This window comes from Fomitopsis serialis (genome assembly GCF_022376445.1).
Source record: "Fomitopsis serialis strain Sig1Antser10 chromosome Unknown B0H18scaffold_94, whole genome shotgun sequence".
NCBI lineage: Eukaryota > Fungi > Basidiomycota > Agaricomycetes > Polyporales > Fomitopsidaceae > Fomitopsis > Fomitopsis serialis.
This window is the reverse complement of record NW_025955054.1, coordinates 55385-70059: the sequence shown is the minus strand read 5'-3', so window position 1 is coordinate 70059 and position 14675 is coordinate 55385. Positions and strand designations below refer to the sequence as shown.

The 14675-nt window shown below is 55.3% G+C and overlaps 3 protein-coding genes across 3 annotated transcripts; 2 read left to right on the top strand and 1 right to left on the bottom strand.

Annotated features, from left to right (window-relative positions):
* Positions 1 to 264: 264 nt before the first annotated feature.
* Positions 265 to 1509, bottom strand: B0H18DRAFT_684393 (uncharacterized protein). Its single transcript, XM_048039158.1, has 3 exons — positions 1371 to 1509; positions 710 to 1314; positions 265 to 652 (listed from the first exon to the last, which is right to left on the bottom strand). The coding sequence occupies exons 1-3, from the start codon at positions 1407 to 1409 to the stop codon at positions 373 to 375; spliced, it is 924 nt and encodes a 307-aa protein (XP_047888690.1). The 5' UTR covers positions 1410 to 1509; the 3' UTR covers positions 265 to 372.
* A 448-nt stretch (positions 1510 to 1957) lies between these two features.
* Positions 1958 to 3182, top strand: B0H18DRAFT_1032779 (uncharacterized protein). The gene has a single exon (XM_048030139.1). It carries the CDS (start codon positions 1988 to 1990, stop codon positions 3050 to 3052), a length of 1065 nt encoding a protein of 354 aa, XP_047888689.1. The 5' UTR covers positions 1958 to 1987; the 3' UTR covers positions 3053 to 3182.
* A 4730-nt stretch (positions 3183 to 7912) lies between these two features.
* Positions 7913 to 9703, top strand: B0H18DRAFT_684206 (uncharacterized protein). The gene is made up of 4 exons (XM_048039157.1): positions 7913 to 8140; positions 8210 to 9196; positions 9256 to 9318; positions 9373 to 9703. Exons 1-3 carry the CDS (start codon positions 8052 to 8054, stop codon positions 9293 to 9295), a joined length of 1116 nt encoding a protein of 371 aa, XP_047888688.1. The 5' UTR covers positions 7913 to 8051; the 3' UTR covers positions 9296 to 9318; positions 9373 to 9703.
* The last annotated feature ends 4972 nt before the right edge of the window (positions 9704 to 14675 follow it).

The window sequence follows — 14675 nt, the reverse complement described above, 5'->3', positions numbered from 1 at the left end:
TGCCTCTGTGCTGTTCACCTCGAGCGTGTTTGTAAGAGGTGAGTTGTTTTCCACCTTCCTGCGGAGGCGACTTGTGTCGCTGTGTCCGCCTCTCTTTTTCCGGAGGACCCTGCGCCCGCGACGATGCCTGGGCCGTGCTTCAAGTAGGGCCTGGTAGAGCCTCCGAGCTGCGCGGCGCCTCTGTCAGTGGAACGACATGGGGCTCCAACTGGACCTGAGAGGCTTTGTGTGTCTGGATGGCTGCGCACATACTTAATCTCATGTCAAATTGGAACAATTGATTATATGGCAAAAGGTTCTAGAACCCGACTGTGTTTGCATGTGACTAGTGAAGACAACGAAGCTGACTCTATCCCTGCACCACCGATGTCTTTAGTCTGAAAACTCCGAACTGCCCCTCCGAACCTCGGCGACGATGTCATCGAGGAAGGGCCTAGCTCTCTGAAAGAGTGCCTTCGGTCCGTTTGCCTTAGATATACTAGCCAACTCGAGGTCAATGATGCGGTATTTGTAGGTGCGGTTGTTTCTGGGGGACGGAAGGCCGGCGATGCCTTGAGGCTGTTCGTACGGACGAAGAATGTTGGAGCGCCGCCAATCGATGTAGTCAATACGCGAGTAGCATAGCTCCTCGGACATGTCGAACAAGTCCTGCCTAATGATCGGAATCAGATCAAACGGTTCAACGCACTTCGTGCCCGTCAAGACTCACTGAAGCTCTTCGAGTTGTTGTGCGCCCAAATCCGATGAGAGAGGTTCGCCTACATCTTCCAACAGTAGGATGTTCAAACTCGCCATTTGATTAGGCATTCTGAACATGTTGAGCTTGTCCCGCGGGAACGTGCAAGGCTCCGGAACCCACGGGATGACGACGTGCTCGACCAGGTTGACGAAGCACCGGAAGTAGCCATAACAGCGCGGGATTACGACTCCTTGCAAAGGCTGTAGATAGTCGTACATGGCTGCCTCTTCTGCGAGAATTTGACCCTCAGTTTCTGCGGAGACCTTGATAACCATGGGCGGGATACTGTACGCTGCCACAGAGGGATCATGATGCGAGACTCTATAAACAGTGTGGGTTTCCCCGGCGCTCAAGAGCTCATCGACATGCACATGGATGTCGAGATGGCTGTCGGGAGGTAGTACGGACAGGGAATCCGGCGGACTAAGATCCATGGGCTCGGAATCATGGGACTCAGTGGCTGTGTACCACCTCAGAAGACGCGAGATCTCCCTTGGTACACTGAGTGTCGCATCTTTGCCGCTGTAATCCTTCACGAGGCCGTGTACAGTGAGCGATTTCGCGGCAAGTGGTTGCTGAGAAACATAAATCAAATGGATCCCGAGTTGCATCTCTGTATATTGTCGCTCACCAACAGCGGTTTTGCGGTCGTCGTGAGCGCATCTGTCATCTTGCCTGTGTCCGTCGTGAAGGAAGGAGACCAGAATAACAAGGACCGCGATGTATGAGGCCTGACGTAGAGGGATTCGGGACAGTAGGTCTGCTTGAGTACTGTCCGGCCGGTGGGCGCTTTTACTAGTACCGTTTGATTGGCTACGAGGTCCTCTCCGACCCCGTTGTTGGAAACAACACTTGTGAGCCGAGACTATCTCATGAATTGTTCAGATATCGGGTCTTGTGTTTCAAGAGCTGTGATCTTGACTCTTGACGACGTATTCCGGAACGAAAAGAACTTAGAGGAGTCAACCTTGGGTCAATCCCGGGCCAGGACGCGCTTTCGGCGCCACCGCGTATGTATGTACCGTTGTACGCTGTCCCACGCCACCGCGCTGTGAAGCGATCGCTACTTGATCGATCCTTTCCAGTTCTACCTCCTCCTCTCCCTTGTTCGAACGTAAGTCGTCTTCGCGCCGTATGAATGAGAAATGTGCGGCTAACGTGATGGTACATCTGTGACGGCTGCTCTGAAGGATGACAGAGACAGTGAGGATTCATGTTGACACTGTCGCCCAGCTTTTCACATCTTGCATGAGGGACCCGGCGCGTCCAAAGGGCTGCGCCAGAGCTCTCTGCGGCTGCCTCCACCTATTGGGCGGAAGTGGCAAAGACGACCGCTTTGCAATATTTGGACGCTACCTCTTACCCATCAACGGGCACTACGAGCATCTCCGCAAGACATACCCCGAGTATCTGAGTGCGTGCGCTACCTTCCTGAGCCACCCACGCTCGACTCAGGACGAAGTGGAACTCAGGGCCTCTTTGGAGGAGTGCTCATGCCTGGCCCTAGGCACAGTGGGCGGCGATCAGAGGGTGGTGCTGGGCTGCCTGCATACTTTTGAGGTCGCTCACAAGTTTGCCCTTGGCGATTTCATTCAAGCGCTCGTCCACCACTTGGCCGGCATACTCTACAATGCAGTCTCAACAAAGACTGTTGGTGGTATTTCTGCCAAGAGCGGCCTCAAACGACACCGCAAAAAGTACGCCGGAAGTCCACTGTGGCCCGAGGATGCTAGTCAGCTTATTCCCCATGGCCTGGAGCAGTCAATGAAGGGATACGCCAATTCCCTCCGCTGGTGCCCATTTGATAGGTTTCAAGATGGCCTTTCGCTCGTCGGCGATCTTCTTACTATCTGCGGCCGATCCATGATTCCTCATCTGCTCCAGTTCTTCCCCGAGATGCCATTGAGAATCACCGGCCTCGCAACCTCTCTGTGCCAGGAGCGCAAGGCGACACTAGGGGCGTCTGTCGACTTAGAAGTAGAACACAGCTGGGCGTGTACTCTCCTCGCCGTCATGGACTTTTGCGGAACCATCGTGAACCTTGGGGAATGGAATCCAACGGATATCTCACTGTTCGTTCGCGTGACTGCGCTGTTCGAGGGCTCGATGAAGAGCATCGGCCTCCTCTTCGTGTGTGATACCATTCTCAATCACCTGGTGCTCTCCGAGAGGGTACCACTCTCTTCACCGGCGAACTATTTGCCGATATTGCTGCCTCCGTCACCCGCTTCGGTGCGATATTTTACTCCCACAGACCACCCGATGACACTACCGTCTACCACGAATCAATCCTCCACCTACACGCGAAACTAGCCGACAGCTTCTCCGACCCTATCTAATACGTTTGGCAGGGCTTTGCGTGGCTTTCCACGATACGTCGCTGCTGCGCGCCGGGATGCCCCAAGACGTTTGCCTCCGCACAGCGAACGTTCGCTCGGTGCGCCGGTTGCGGCGTCCCCCGCTACTGCTCGCGCGATTGCCAGAAGCGCGCCTGGAAGCACACAACATTTCCGCACAAGGACGTTTGTGCGAAGCTGCACGTCCTCAGGGAGAGGTCGAACCTAGGCCTGAAAGACCGTGTTCTGACCGAGAGCGACCGCCAGCCATTCATCGACGCATGCAGAGCAGACGAAGAGCTCCCTGCGCTGGCTAAGGAGTGCGGGAGTCATTTGTGGGATATGACGAAGGCGCGTGATGACTCTGTACCGGAGGCTCTGATTCTCCTCCAGGCACAGCTACTACTAGCGACCGCAGGCGATTCAATCACCACCACGAAGTGACCCGTTCTCCCATTCAAGTTACTGTATCGTTCGTAGTCTCATACCAAGACCCTCCATACGGCGCTAGTGTGGAGGCGAGGGGGTTGTGTCGAACCTGGTATCGTTCGTGCGTGTATGATGCCACAACGTTGATTACTGGAGTATTCCAGCGATGGGTGTATGTGATCCTCGGTTCCGTGTGTACTAGTACTCGATGATTGTTTCTCAAATTTGGCTTTACTCGCAGCTGCATCTGGCTATCGGAAAGTCCGAGTTACGAGTGACCATAATTTAGCTGCTGGAACTGTCGTCACGCAGCAGGTGCTGTGCCTTGGGCTTGGGCTCGCATAATCATAGACTGTTCTTTTCTCGTGCTTTGAATTCGCCAGATGGTATAGCATCGCGGGGAACGTCACGTAGCGTGCAGTCACGGTCGCCGACTGTATCAAAACCAGAGATAGATTCATTAAATATCGGGGACTTGAAACGAAACACTACCCAGTCACTACCTTGCGGCTCCTGCCGGTAGGCTCCGGTAGGCTGAGCTTAAGCACAAACTTGTTGAGTGACGGAGGGCGGTCGTGTATGGCCACAAAACAGGGGGCGCAATACATCCGCTTTTCAGCTTCAGTAAAGTCATGCCAAGCTTAGTGTACACCGTGAGGTGTCTTCTGATACTTTCGAGGCGTAGGACGACCTACGACCTTGCGAGACGTGGACGCGCTGGGTCTATGTGCAGTAGGGGTAGGGCACGACGTCCCAACTGCCGACTCCAAGGGGCGATATAATCTGCTGGCTCGTGCTGAATGGTCACGCCCGCAACGACACCCGTGCTGCCTCAGACCTGTCCACAGAACAGTGCAAACACGCGCCTTTGATACGTTGAGCTCGGGAAGAGGAAGGTTATCGTGGACGCACAATAAGTATCGTAGATGCGAGTTCCGCTTCGCTAACGACGTGTGGTCCGCCGAGGATCCGGATATGCGGTGCACAAGCTTCCAGCCACTCGCTGTCAGATTGCTCGTACTGCGAGTGAACGAGAAGACACCGATACTTCAAACGCCTGGCATTTGCGTGATGTGCGAATACGAATGTGGATGCTATTGACACGTACGGGAAACGTAGGCGAAAACCAGAGGTTGACGTAGACGAAAAGACAACGGGCTGCCCGAGAAGCTGCGGCATCGTGACAGGCGACCGCATGCACGTCGATCGAGGCGAGGGGATAGGAGAAAGTAGGAGTACTCACCCGTTAGCCCGAGGTGTATAGCAGACTCTCCGGAGGGGCGTACATAGTTCCGCAGATACAACACCATGCTGCGTGTACACGGGGCGACCTACGGGATACTACCGATTGTCAAGGTAAGCGGAATGGAGAAGGAATATGGTTACAACTTACGAAGTGACCGTGACCGTGATTATGCCCAGAGTAACCGGGGATGAATCGATGACGGATAGCCTCGCGCCCTCTGAGTCTTGATTGGTGACAGTAGATGCGGCTGCAAAACCAAGTATAAATAGTAAGTGTGCTCGCAGAAAGCGATTGCAGTGTGCTTGAACCTCATGAAGCTCGAGAGAGGCCGCAGTAGAAGTAGAACAGAGCTCGAGACTCACCAGGTCGACCCTGAATGTCCTCCCTTCGCCGTCAGTAGCCTCCACAAATGCAATCTGCGGCTGTATGCTAGCGCTGGTACGGGATCGTGGCATTGCAAGTCGTTTTAGCGGCCTGTAATCAGCTGGAGAGGAGGAGAGGGTTTCATGGGGCGGGGGTCGAGAATACGCGGATGGACTTGGGGACAGCGGCCAGCATGGGCACGGATCTGCGCAATGTATACCAGACGTGGGTCAGAAGGGGTCATAGAATAATCAACTCGCACCTTTGCAAGTTGCACGTCGGCCTGCAGAGACACAGGACGGTGACGCGCACGACCTTCAGCTTCAGGGGATGGCGATGGCGTCGAGGAATGGCCCTGCCAGAGGGCGGCGATGTGTGTGACGCCATGATGATTGGTGGCAGGACTTTAAGTGCTCGTCGTGAGTGTCGCAGGCGGATGGCTGGTCAGTGAGTGAGAGGAACGACCAAGGAACGGTGGCGAGACGGATGATGTGACTGATGCGGTCCTCGTCGCGCCGCCGTCCCCGCCACACGCGCGCTTCTGCCTGTCGACACCGGCCACGGCGTGCGCGTGACGGCGCGGGCTTTTGGTCCAGCGTCGGTCGTGGACACCTCCGACTGATGCTGGCAGTCTACCGCATTGGACCGGCCGCCCAGCCGGGTGCACGCGTCACTCAGCGGTCTCCCCGGGCCCTCTACTTCGCTCGTCCATCTCACGGTCAACAGTGCTCTGCTGCCAGTGCCGCTGGGCTTGAAGCTCTTGGGCTCCCACACTGGACGAAGGGCGTAGAATCGATGCTGACTCTAGCACCAGTCGTATGTCTGTACCACGTCATCCCCGTCTCCGCGTACTCTCTGATCATTTCTTCCTAAAATCACTAGACGACACCTCCCTCGGTTAACTGCCAGCGATCTGCGCCCTCTCCGGCCAGCCTGTCGAGCGCACGCATCGCTCGCGAGTCTGTCCCGTCGTTTCGGCGTCACAAGTTGCTCCCATGCGAGCTTTCATGCACATGGAAGGTATACACTATCGCCTGGCTGAGGTATGCACGTCCTGGTGCCCACTGAGACATTCACGATTCTCAGGACCCGAGCTCGTTCGCTTGATGAATGCCTCGTACAGCCCGAATGTTTCCACCGCGAGAGCGATACGACCCTGCGTGTCGTACACGGTGGACGAAAGCTGAACTGAGATGACGCATTCGGGCTGCACGTCGGGCGACCAAGAGCGGGTGAGTTGTCTGTCGATGCTACGGTGGACTGCGTAGTTTGACGGGTGTTGCAGGATCAGCACTCGCCGCCTGGTTCTACCTCATCGTCGGAATCTCCTGGTCAGGAAAGGGCGTGGAAGCTAAATACGAACCGGCCATTGGTACGTCCGAATGTGTCCTTCTTGGCATATTACTGATGTCCCGTGCCTTCTTTTACCTCAGCCTAGCGAGCCTCCTCGCTCGCTCATCGGCCTCCCACATACATCGAGCGCATCCTAGCCTGCAGCTCGCCAACTCTGGACAAACAGACCCACGCGGTGGGACACGAGGGTGATCCATACGCAATGCGATGCGCGTAAAAGCGCATCACTCCGTCCTCATTTACGTGCCCAGACGGCGTCAGGCTTGCCGTCTGTCGTCGCACTCACGACTCACGTTCCTTCGTTCTCATGCTTGGAGGGGCCCATGTCTCCTGCCATGTCCCTCATCCGATAACAGCGTCACGGATATATGGTGAGTCAATATACATTCTGGTTGACTTCCTTCACGTTGATGGGTATGTGCAAGTATACCCCGACTCCGCTCGCGCAAGCATTAACAATCCTCAGGAACAATACTAGGAGAACATTAAGGTTCAAATAAGACAGTCAATATCTAGCTCTGGACGGCTCTGCCATCTGCCAGTTGGCGACGACGGACCTGTCAGAGCGTTCTGTTATTATTCCCTTGGTACCGGCCGCCGTACAGGGCTCAGGCTGTTCTCGCAATCAACTGTCAAAGGCTTAATTTCGGCGGCTCAACAAAGGCGCGCGGTAAGTGCACTGAGATGTCTGTGTGGAGTGACTGAGTCTAGTCGGAAGGGCAAGTGGCACGCAGCCGCGGTATAGAGTCCCTTTTGGAGAGCGAGATGCGCATGTACTTACCTTGCACTTCATTTATGTTGCAGCTTCATTGCGACTACTCTGTTACCTGTGTCACGCCCGCCGGGCCTCGTGCATAACTGGATATAGTACACGAAAGGAACACCGCATCGATAGGAGGCAGTAGTACACAGCCCGGTCTTCTATGTCCTGCCTTGTACCACACGCGCGCGTCCTATCGATGCAAGGTTCTAAGATATCGGTGTTCTGTAAGGGAACGCAGCACTGCCTGAACGCAGGCCGTGAGTCGGAGTGTGAGTATCAACCTCATTTGCTCGTGGTACGAGAGTGGCCGATGACACGCGGTGAGTCTGTGCATCGCCTCGGGCTGGCCTCGTACTAATATAACGACGCTCTCTCAGGCTCGAGTCCGCGGGCCATCTGTCGCCTCTCGCATACTGCAGCTGGCCTACGCGTGTCACTCAACGCCTACTGCAGCTGGCCTACGCGTGTCACTCAACGCCTACCGCTGCTTCCGATCCGGGAGGTTCCGAACCTCCCATATATCCTCTGTTTCCACCACAAGTGAGCGCGCCCGACGCTGCGAGAGGGCTCAGTTCCACAACTTTCTTAGGTGAGCGATTGCACACGACTCGCTGCCCTCCAGCTCACGAGTTTCAGAGGTGAGGTTTCAGCTGAGTGGTTTCCGCACTCCATAACCTGATACTTCCGCACTCTACACAAGGTATTGATCGTCAACTCAGATTTCGCTCGAAGTTTTGCAGAAATAACGTAGTCGAGCGAGGTATATTTTTCGTTGTACCAGCGAGCCATTGAATAATAATTACCTGATGGCGGGATTACCAGATGGCAGATGCACTCGATGGCGAAGAAAGGCCACCGGAAGGCCATACCTGGCACGTGCGGGGTTGCTACAGACCGCCCACATACTCGAGGTATGCCTTCCGTTCAGTCCGCAGACACTAGTTGCTCGAATGACATATCGACTTGCTTCTTCGACGCAGTGATACCTATCCGCGATTTCCGCAGGAGCTGATTGACCGCACCTGCGAGCTCCTCCGGTTGGATCCTTTCACACTGACAAAGTGCTGCCTTGTTTGCCACGCTTGGTATCATGCTGCACTGCGCGTCTCCTGGAACTCCAGCGTCAAGTTGCAGACCCGAGAAGCCTTGGATGACTGCGCATACATGCTCATGTTGAAAAACAATCGATCATATGGCAAAACTTTTCTTGGCTTGGAGATTCAAGACGACCCTCAAAAGCCACTCGCCCACATCTGGCCAATGCGCATTCCTGGGTATTTCCTACCGCGATTGGAGCACCTGACACTCGTCAACTTCGACTGGACAGCAACCAGACCACATGATCTTTTCTTTCACTTCCTTTCCTATTACACCAGCATCAAAACTCTGGAAATCACACGGTGCCAGTTTCACAGTATAGCGGAACTCCGTAGGATCTCCACCACACTTCCGAACCTCGAAACCTTGTCTCTCGCGGAGATCACACTGCAGCACCAACTCGTTCCAGGTTTGGTGTCACGCTATCTTCCCATTTTGTCTCGCAACAAGCTCAAGGAAATAATTATTGGGACTATCGGCCATGCCACTCATGAGCTCACGGGGGCGAGGGACACTCACATCCCATCTGTGTACCGTCAATTTCTATGGGACACATGTGTCACGTACTCCTACGTAACAGAGCTACAGTTGGACCTGCGCTACTACTCTTCGCTCTCGAGTCTTCATCGGTTTCTGCACCATTTCCCACATCTGTCCCATTTGTTGCTACACGATGCAGAGATCGGCTCCCATGTCGAGCCTGCATCAGCAGCAGACCTGGCCCTATACACAGCACATGCACCCAACCCCTCTCTGTCGAATTTACGATTCGAAGATGTGCCTGCATCATTAGCGCTACAGATTCTACTGGTATTATCCCCGCAGGCTTGTCGCAGACTGGAAAGCCTGCGGGTGTCCTCTCCAGAAGGGTACTCCCAGCCGCATCATGATGATCGACAGCGTGCAGAGTTTGTACTACGTGTTACAGAGGTTCTATGTCTCGCCGGAGCTGGGCTGAAGACGTTTGAGTGGGATCACATTCCCGTTGATGGTAAATGTCTTAGTTGCTTGTCATTGCAATTGCCATTACTCATGGAAACTATAGAACACTCCATGCACGATGATGTTCCGCGATTCACAGCAAACACATCACTGACAGGCCTGAAGATCGCTCTCAGCCGTGTTGATCCATCACCCACGAGCATCCAGAGGGCCCTGGGAACCTTGTTATTTGACATACGAAGCCCGCATCTGGAGCAACTCACGATCAACATTGACCTGAATCGGACCCGCTACGACACGATTGAAGATAGGGACGAGACCTCAGTCAGCGAGGCAGACCCTCCCGGCTCCACCTCCACTTTCCATGCTGTACTCTCTCGTAGCGTCTTTGACCAACTTCCAGCAGTTTCTTGGACCTCGTACCAGGTTACCGGTGTATTCATCGTAGTCACCTGGATCGACTCGCAGCTGGTGTCTGAGCCTCAGAAGGAGGCTCGAACCACCGCATTTTTTGCGATCAAGTCAAACATGATCACTCTGTTCGCGCCGTGGCTGGATCGCGGAGTCTTACGGCTCGAATTCAACGACAATCCCTACGGTGCAGCGCCCAGTGAGTACGTCACTCGTAATTCCTCATCAGTACTCCGTGTCCTTGGTGAGTGCCACAAGTTCAACCTCGTCGTCCGTAAGGGCGTAGCCGCGATCTGTTCAGTATGCTCATCCGCTCGATTAGGGCCGCATGCCAGCATCGTGGAGATACATGACTCGGAGGACGGTGTACGCGAAGGAGACGCGAGCAATGCAAGTGGAGATACGGAGGCAGAAAACCTTGAAGGAGAAGCAGAAAAGTTACCTCTAGCAACGAGAAGGGGGTGAATTTGTAGAACTGACTGCGGATCATAACATCGTACGTCCTCTCAATCTCTGATATATCTGACGGCACTTTACTCATATATCGCTCAGATCGAAGGCCGAACTCGACGAGCCTGCCAGACTGCCAGAGACACCGCGTCTTGATAGTGCACCACATCTGGAGCGGCAATCCATCCGACTCGCTGTGTCGCACTTACACAATTGATTCGCGGGAGTACGTGTCATAGACGGATACGACGTACGGAGGGGAGGAAAGGGAAGTTTGCAAGAATCTGTGTACTGTTGTAGTGACGTTTGAACCCCCAATAAGTTATTATCTATTGGATGCGCTGCATTCGTAGTGCGCAGCGGCGTGTACTTAGGATTTGTCGCCCAATAGCTACTTTCAGGGAGCTGAGCCCTTTCATCCTATGTTCTAATCGGTCTAGTCGTCCTAACGAGGGACACGAAGACCCGTGAGCTAGAGATGAATGGGATGGACCTAAGCGGCGTGATTCTCGCGACTGCGACGCAATGCGAGAACCCTCCAGGTGCTGCGACGCGCATCGCTGCTTATGTCGAGAGACACGAACAACGTAGCGCGCGGGGCTATAATACAGTCGAGATCTTGTACTTCATGCGCGTCGCGTCTCTTCGAGCTGAGAGTTACCTGAAAACCGACGCCCTTTAGAGGCATCGAGACCTGAAGCTTTGAAGGCCCGAGCATGCGCAAAGGCCAGTTGTATCATAAAGGACCGCAGACCTTGCATACGATCCGACGACATCAAGACATCAGCCAAGCCTCGAGTCTGCGAGGCAAGGAGGCGAGCATGGGGCATCACAATTAATAACATTGATGGTTAGACGAGGAACGCAAACCACTGGTACGCACACGGTAGACCAAAAGACTTCAATAAGGACACGAGTCCGCGGTCTACTAGTAGATACACGTCCGATAGCGAGGGCCAAGCTCTATGCTGGGCGACAAGAGCCGCGGAATGGCGGCCCACGGCGGGGACATCGCTCGCAAGTGACGGATCCCTAGCGATGGGTGAACGTTGCTGGTCGACGAACCGCGCGTCCCCTCCACGGGACTGGTGCATGGGTCGGATGATGGCCGTAGTAGAGGGAGGGGCAAACAGGGATCGCGATACGTCCACTGCTCAGCCAGGAGAGATTCCCGCCAGGCGTCGCGTCCGCGGCGAGACTCGGGGGGCAGAGACTGGCCGTAAATGCATAGCGACACGTCCGGGTGCCGTACGAGTCCGGTATGTGCGTGAGAGGGGTAGGGGGTAAGGTCCACGTTTCAGCGTCGCGATCGGTACAGCCAGGTGAGAGCGAAGAGATTCCTTGCCCGTTTGTCTTCGTGCTGATGGTTAGAATGATGGATGGACGTTCGAACCGCGAAGAACCCCGACGTGCTGCACCCAACGAGGACAGCAAACGGACGTCCTTGTCCGTACGATCCAGGGACGTACTAAGGTCGCCCAGAGATGGTGTAGCGGCACGCAAGACGTGCCAGAGACGTGAAGCCCGCGACGTGCGGCCTGCCGAGGCTCCGAGGATGCAGCGCGGAGGCTTCCGACCGCACGCACCTCCTACTGCGGGAGAGCCGCAGGCCGCTGACGCTCTGGGCGTGTTCGTGGATTGTGAGACGCGTGAGATGCATGGATGCAATGCTTGACGGTGGAAGGGTCGAATAGATGACGGGACCGTGAGGTCTGGGAAAGCGACGGAAGCACGGTAGGCTCGTCACCCGGAACGGGGGAGTGGCGGGAGCGAGAAGACGAGCACTCGCCCATCAGCCGGAAGTACCTAGCATAGTCTTCGAAGGGGCGTAGCTGATCCCGAGAACACGCAGTCATGTTGCGTGCACAATACGGGAAACCTTTGAGTGTGAGTTTGACTGGATGGAGAAGGGGCGTGTGTACGTTTCACCTAGCAACTGTGTACGTCGGGATTACGCCTCCAGTGGCCGGGGATGACGGACGCCCTCGCACCTTCTGATGTTGTGGCGGTGGGTGCGATGTCAGCCTTGCGACGCATGCTAGGCTTGCTCGCAGTAAGAATTTGACGAGCATGTCTTTACCTCATCAGGATCGAAGGGAGGCGCAGCAGAACGAACGAGACTCACGGGAACGCCCCTAGTTGCCCTCCATCCAGCGCAAGTGGGCTCCCAAATACAGTTTGCGACTATGTTCAATCACTGTTACGGGATCGCAGGTCGTATGAGCAGCGTGGAGAGGATAGGATAGGCGGGAGTCGAGCACACGCAATTCGACAGCGGCCAGCACCGGAACGGAGGACGGGGTCCGAGGTGCATCGACTGGAAGGCGTGTGTAAGAGTCTGCACACTGTATAAGTACATAGGGAAGAACTGACCATGGAGCTTTTCGGCCCTTGCATGTTGGTCAGATCTTCAGACTGCAGGGTATGACCGACCGAGTCAGGGGAACGGGAATGGTGAAAGGGCGGGAATGCATGTAATGAGAAGTGGCCGATGTCATCGTCGGCGCCGCGGGCGGGTGGCGGGCCAGTGAGCAAGAGATTACAAGCACAGGCTAGATCTGTTTGGGAGCGGACGCGAGCGAGGAGGAGGAGGCGGCGGTGACCCTCGTCGCGCCGCCGCCACAGGCGCGCTAAGCGCTTCTGTAATGTCCTCCCAGTGTCCCACGCATACTCTGCCCTCCTCCGAGCTCGTAGGCTGCCACTATGTGAGCATACGCATGTAAGGCCGACAAGGTTGGTGCTGACTCTGGTGTGTCCAAATCCGTACGTTCCGCATACACTCTGACTATCACTCTTCCTCTTGCTAGATGTCACCGTGACGACAACGACGCCTCCCTCCGCCGCTGGCTGCGAATTGCTGGACTGCCTCCTCCCCAGCCGGCCTGTCGAGTGCACATGTCCTTTGCTCTCCGGCTGCTACCCTACTTCGTCGCAGGCTCAGCTACGCAGTGCACTCCTTTTGGGACGATGTACAGTACCGACACTGGCTGTGAAATGTTCGAACCCTGCTGTCCGTACCCTGTTACACTCGTGTTTCTCAGTCAAGGCTTACCGGTCAGATGAATCACGTACAATCTCTGCCTGAGCTGAGAGCGCGGTACGAGCTGCAGGCTCGTACCCGCTGGACAGAAGCTGAAGGAGGATTGCGGGAACAGGGTACGTGTCCTATCAGATATACCGGAGGTAAGTTGTTCATTGATGAGTTAATTCAGCTTACTCAGTTCGCTCGTAAAAGAAAATGGTTCGGTCTTTGCAGGGATAACACTCGTTCGTCGCCGCTCTTCTCACTGTTAGGTCCTCCGGTCCACGCAAGGGGCATGGAAACGACGTTGGCACTGGCAGTGGTACGTCCGCCTGTCCCAAGATCCGCACGCAACCTCCTAACGCTCGTTGCATTTCAAGCAAGTAGCGCGCTCTCACTCACTCGTCGGCCATCCGTATATATTAGCCTTTCAAACTCGGTACAAGCGCAGTACGAACCTGCGGCTCGCCAATGCTGAGAAGACGGACGGACATGAGTACGATCTACCGGCGACGCAACGTGCGTATTGCGCTGGCTCTTCTGGAGTAGGGCTGTACTCTACAGATGCACCACGAACAGGACATCATCTCCCGCGCGACTGCGGGATCGCACCCTCGAGGTCTGTTGTCGCCAGCTGATCAGGACGCAAGCGTGTCGGCGTACTCTCGAACGGATGCCATCTAGTGGAGGACCGCACTTCCCATACATCGCTCGTGCTCCGATCAGAAGTACCACTGTCCTACGTCATCAGCTGACCATCCCTCGTGCAGAGCGGGTGAGGTCGTAACGGTTTATGGTCTACGCAGCCTGGTGAGTTTTGTGGCACCGTCGTACAGATCATTTCTCACTCGGAGGCGGTGTTCAGGATTTCTGCTAAGACTTGATGGCTTGGATGTTCGATTGGTGCTGTTTGTCGGTATCGCCGACGAAGGGTGTAGAAACCCAATGTAGCTCTGCCCGAGCTGAGGTGAGCGTCGAGCAAGTCATGCAGCACAGTACGTTTCTGCACGACCTGCCTGATAGCAGTGCTGGTGTGACGAAACTCATCGTCTGCGATGGACCACCAGCCGAGGCTCAACAACGGTGATGTCTCTGCACACGTTCAATCCACTTGGGTCACCCGTTGACCGACAACGAATAAGAGGTGCGGTAGAGAGGATTCGTCATGCCTCCATATCAGCGAAGATGATACGTAGACGGACGGAACTCGACGCTCGCTCGACGATGAATCGATGACACCGGATGCTTAGGTTCGTGCCACGTTGTTCACATGTCACGGCAATACACTTACGAACATCAACTCCCGCTCACCGGACAGCCTGGCGCGCTCGTGGTTGTTTCGACCACTAAGCGTCGTGGCGGGGATCCGACCGAACATGCTCCTGGGCTGGAAATGCGGGCATTTATGTATAGCGCTGCCAATCCACGTCCCGAGTCCACGCACTCGGCTCGCGGGTAATTCAAGTGTTCGCCTGTCTGCGCGGGCTCGCAAATCCTTTCCGAGCACTGGTCGTCGTGGCGAG

Bases quoted from the DNA above. Each gene is read 5' to 3' on its own strand.
- B0H18DRAFT_684393 (XM_048039158.1), bottom strand. From the start codon at position 1,409: ATGACAGATGCGCTCACGACGACCGCAAAACCGCTGTTG. The intron at 1,315-1,370 runs GTGAGCGACAAT...TATGTTTCTCAG, and splicing joins CGACCGCAAAACCGCTGTTG to CAACCACTTGCCGCGAAATC. The intron at 653-709 runs GTGAGTCTTGAC...TCCGATCATTAG, and splicing joins CAACAACTCGAAGAGCTTCA to GCAGGACTTGTTCGACATGT.
- B0H18DRAFT_1032779 (XM_048030139.1), top strand. From the start codon at position 1,988: ATGAGGGACCCGGCGCGTCCAAAGGGCTGCGCCAGAGCTCTCTGCGGC.
- B0H18DRAFT_684206 (XM_048039157.1), top strand. From the start codon at position 8,052: ATGGCAGATGCACTCGATGGCGAAGAAAGGCCACCGGAAGGCCATACC. The intron at 8,141-8,209 runs GTATGCCTTCCG...TCTTCGACGCAG, and splicing joins AGACCGCCCACATACTCGAG to TGATACCTATCCGCGATTTC. The intron at 9,197-9,255 runs GTACTCCCAGCC...TACGTGTTACAG, and splicing joins CGGGTGTCCTCTCCAGAAGG to AGGTTCTATGTCTCGCCGGA.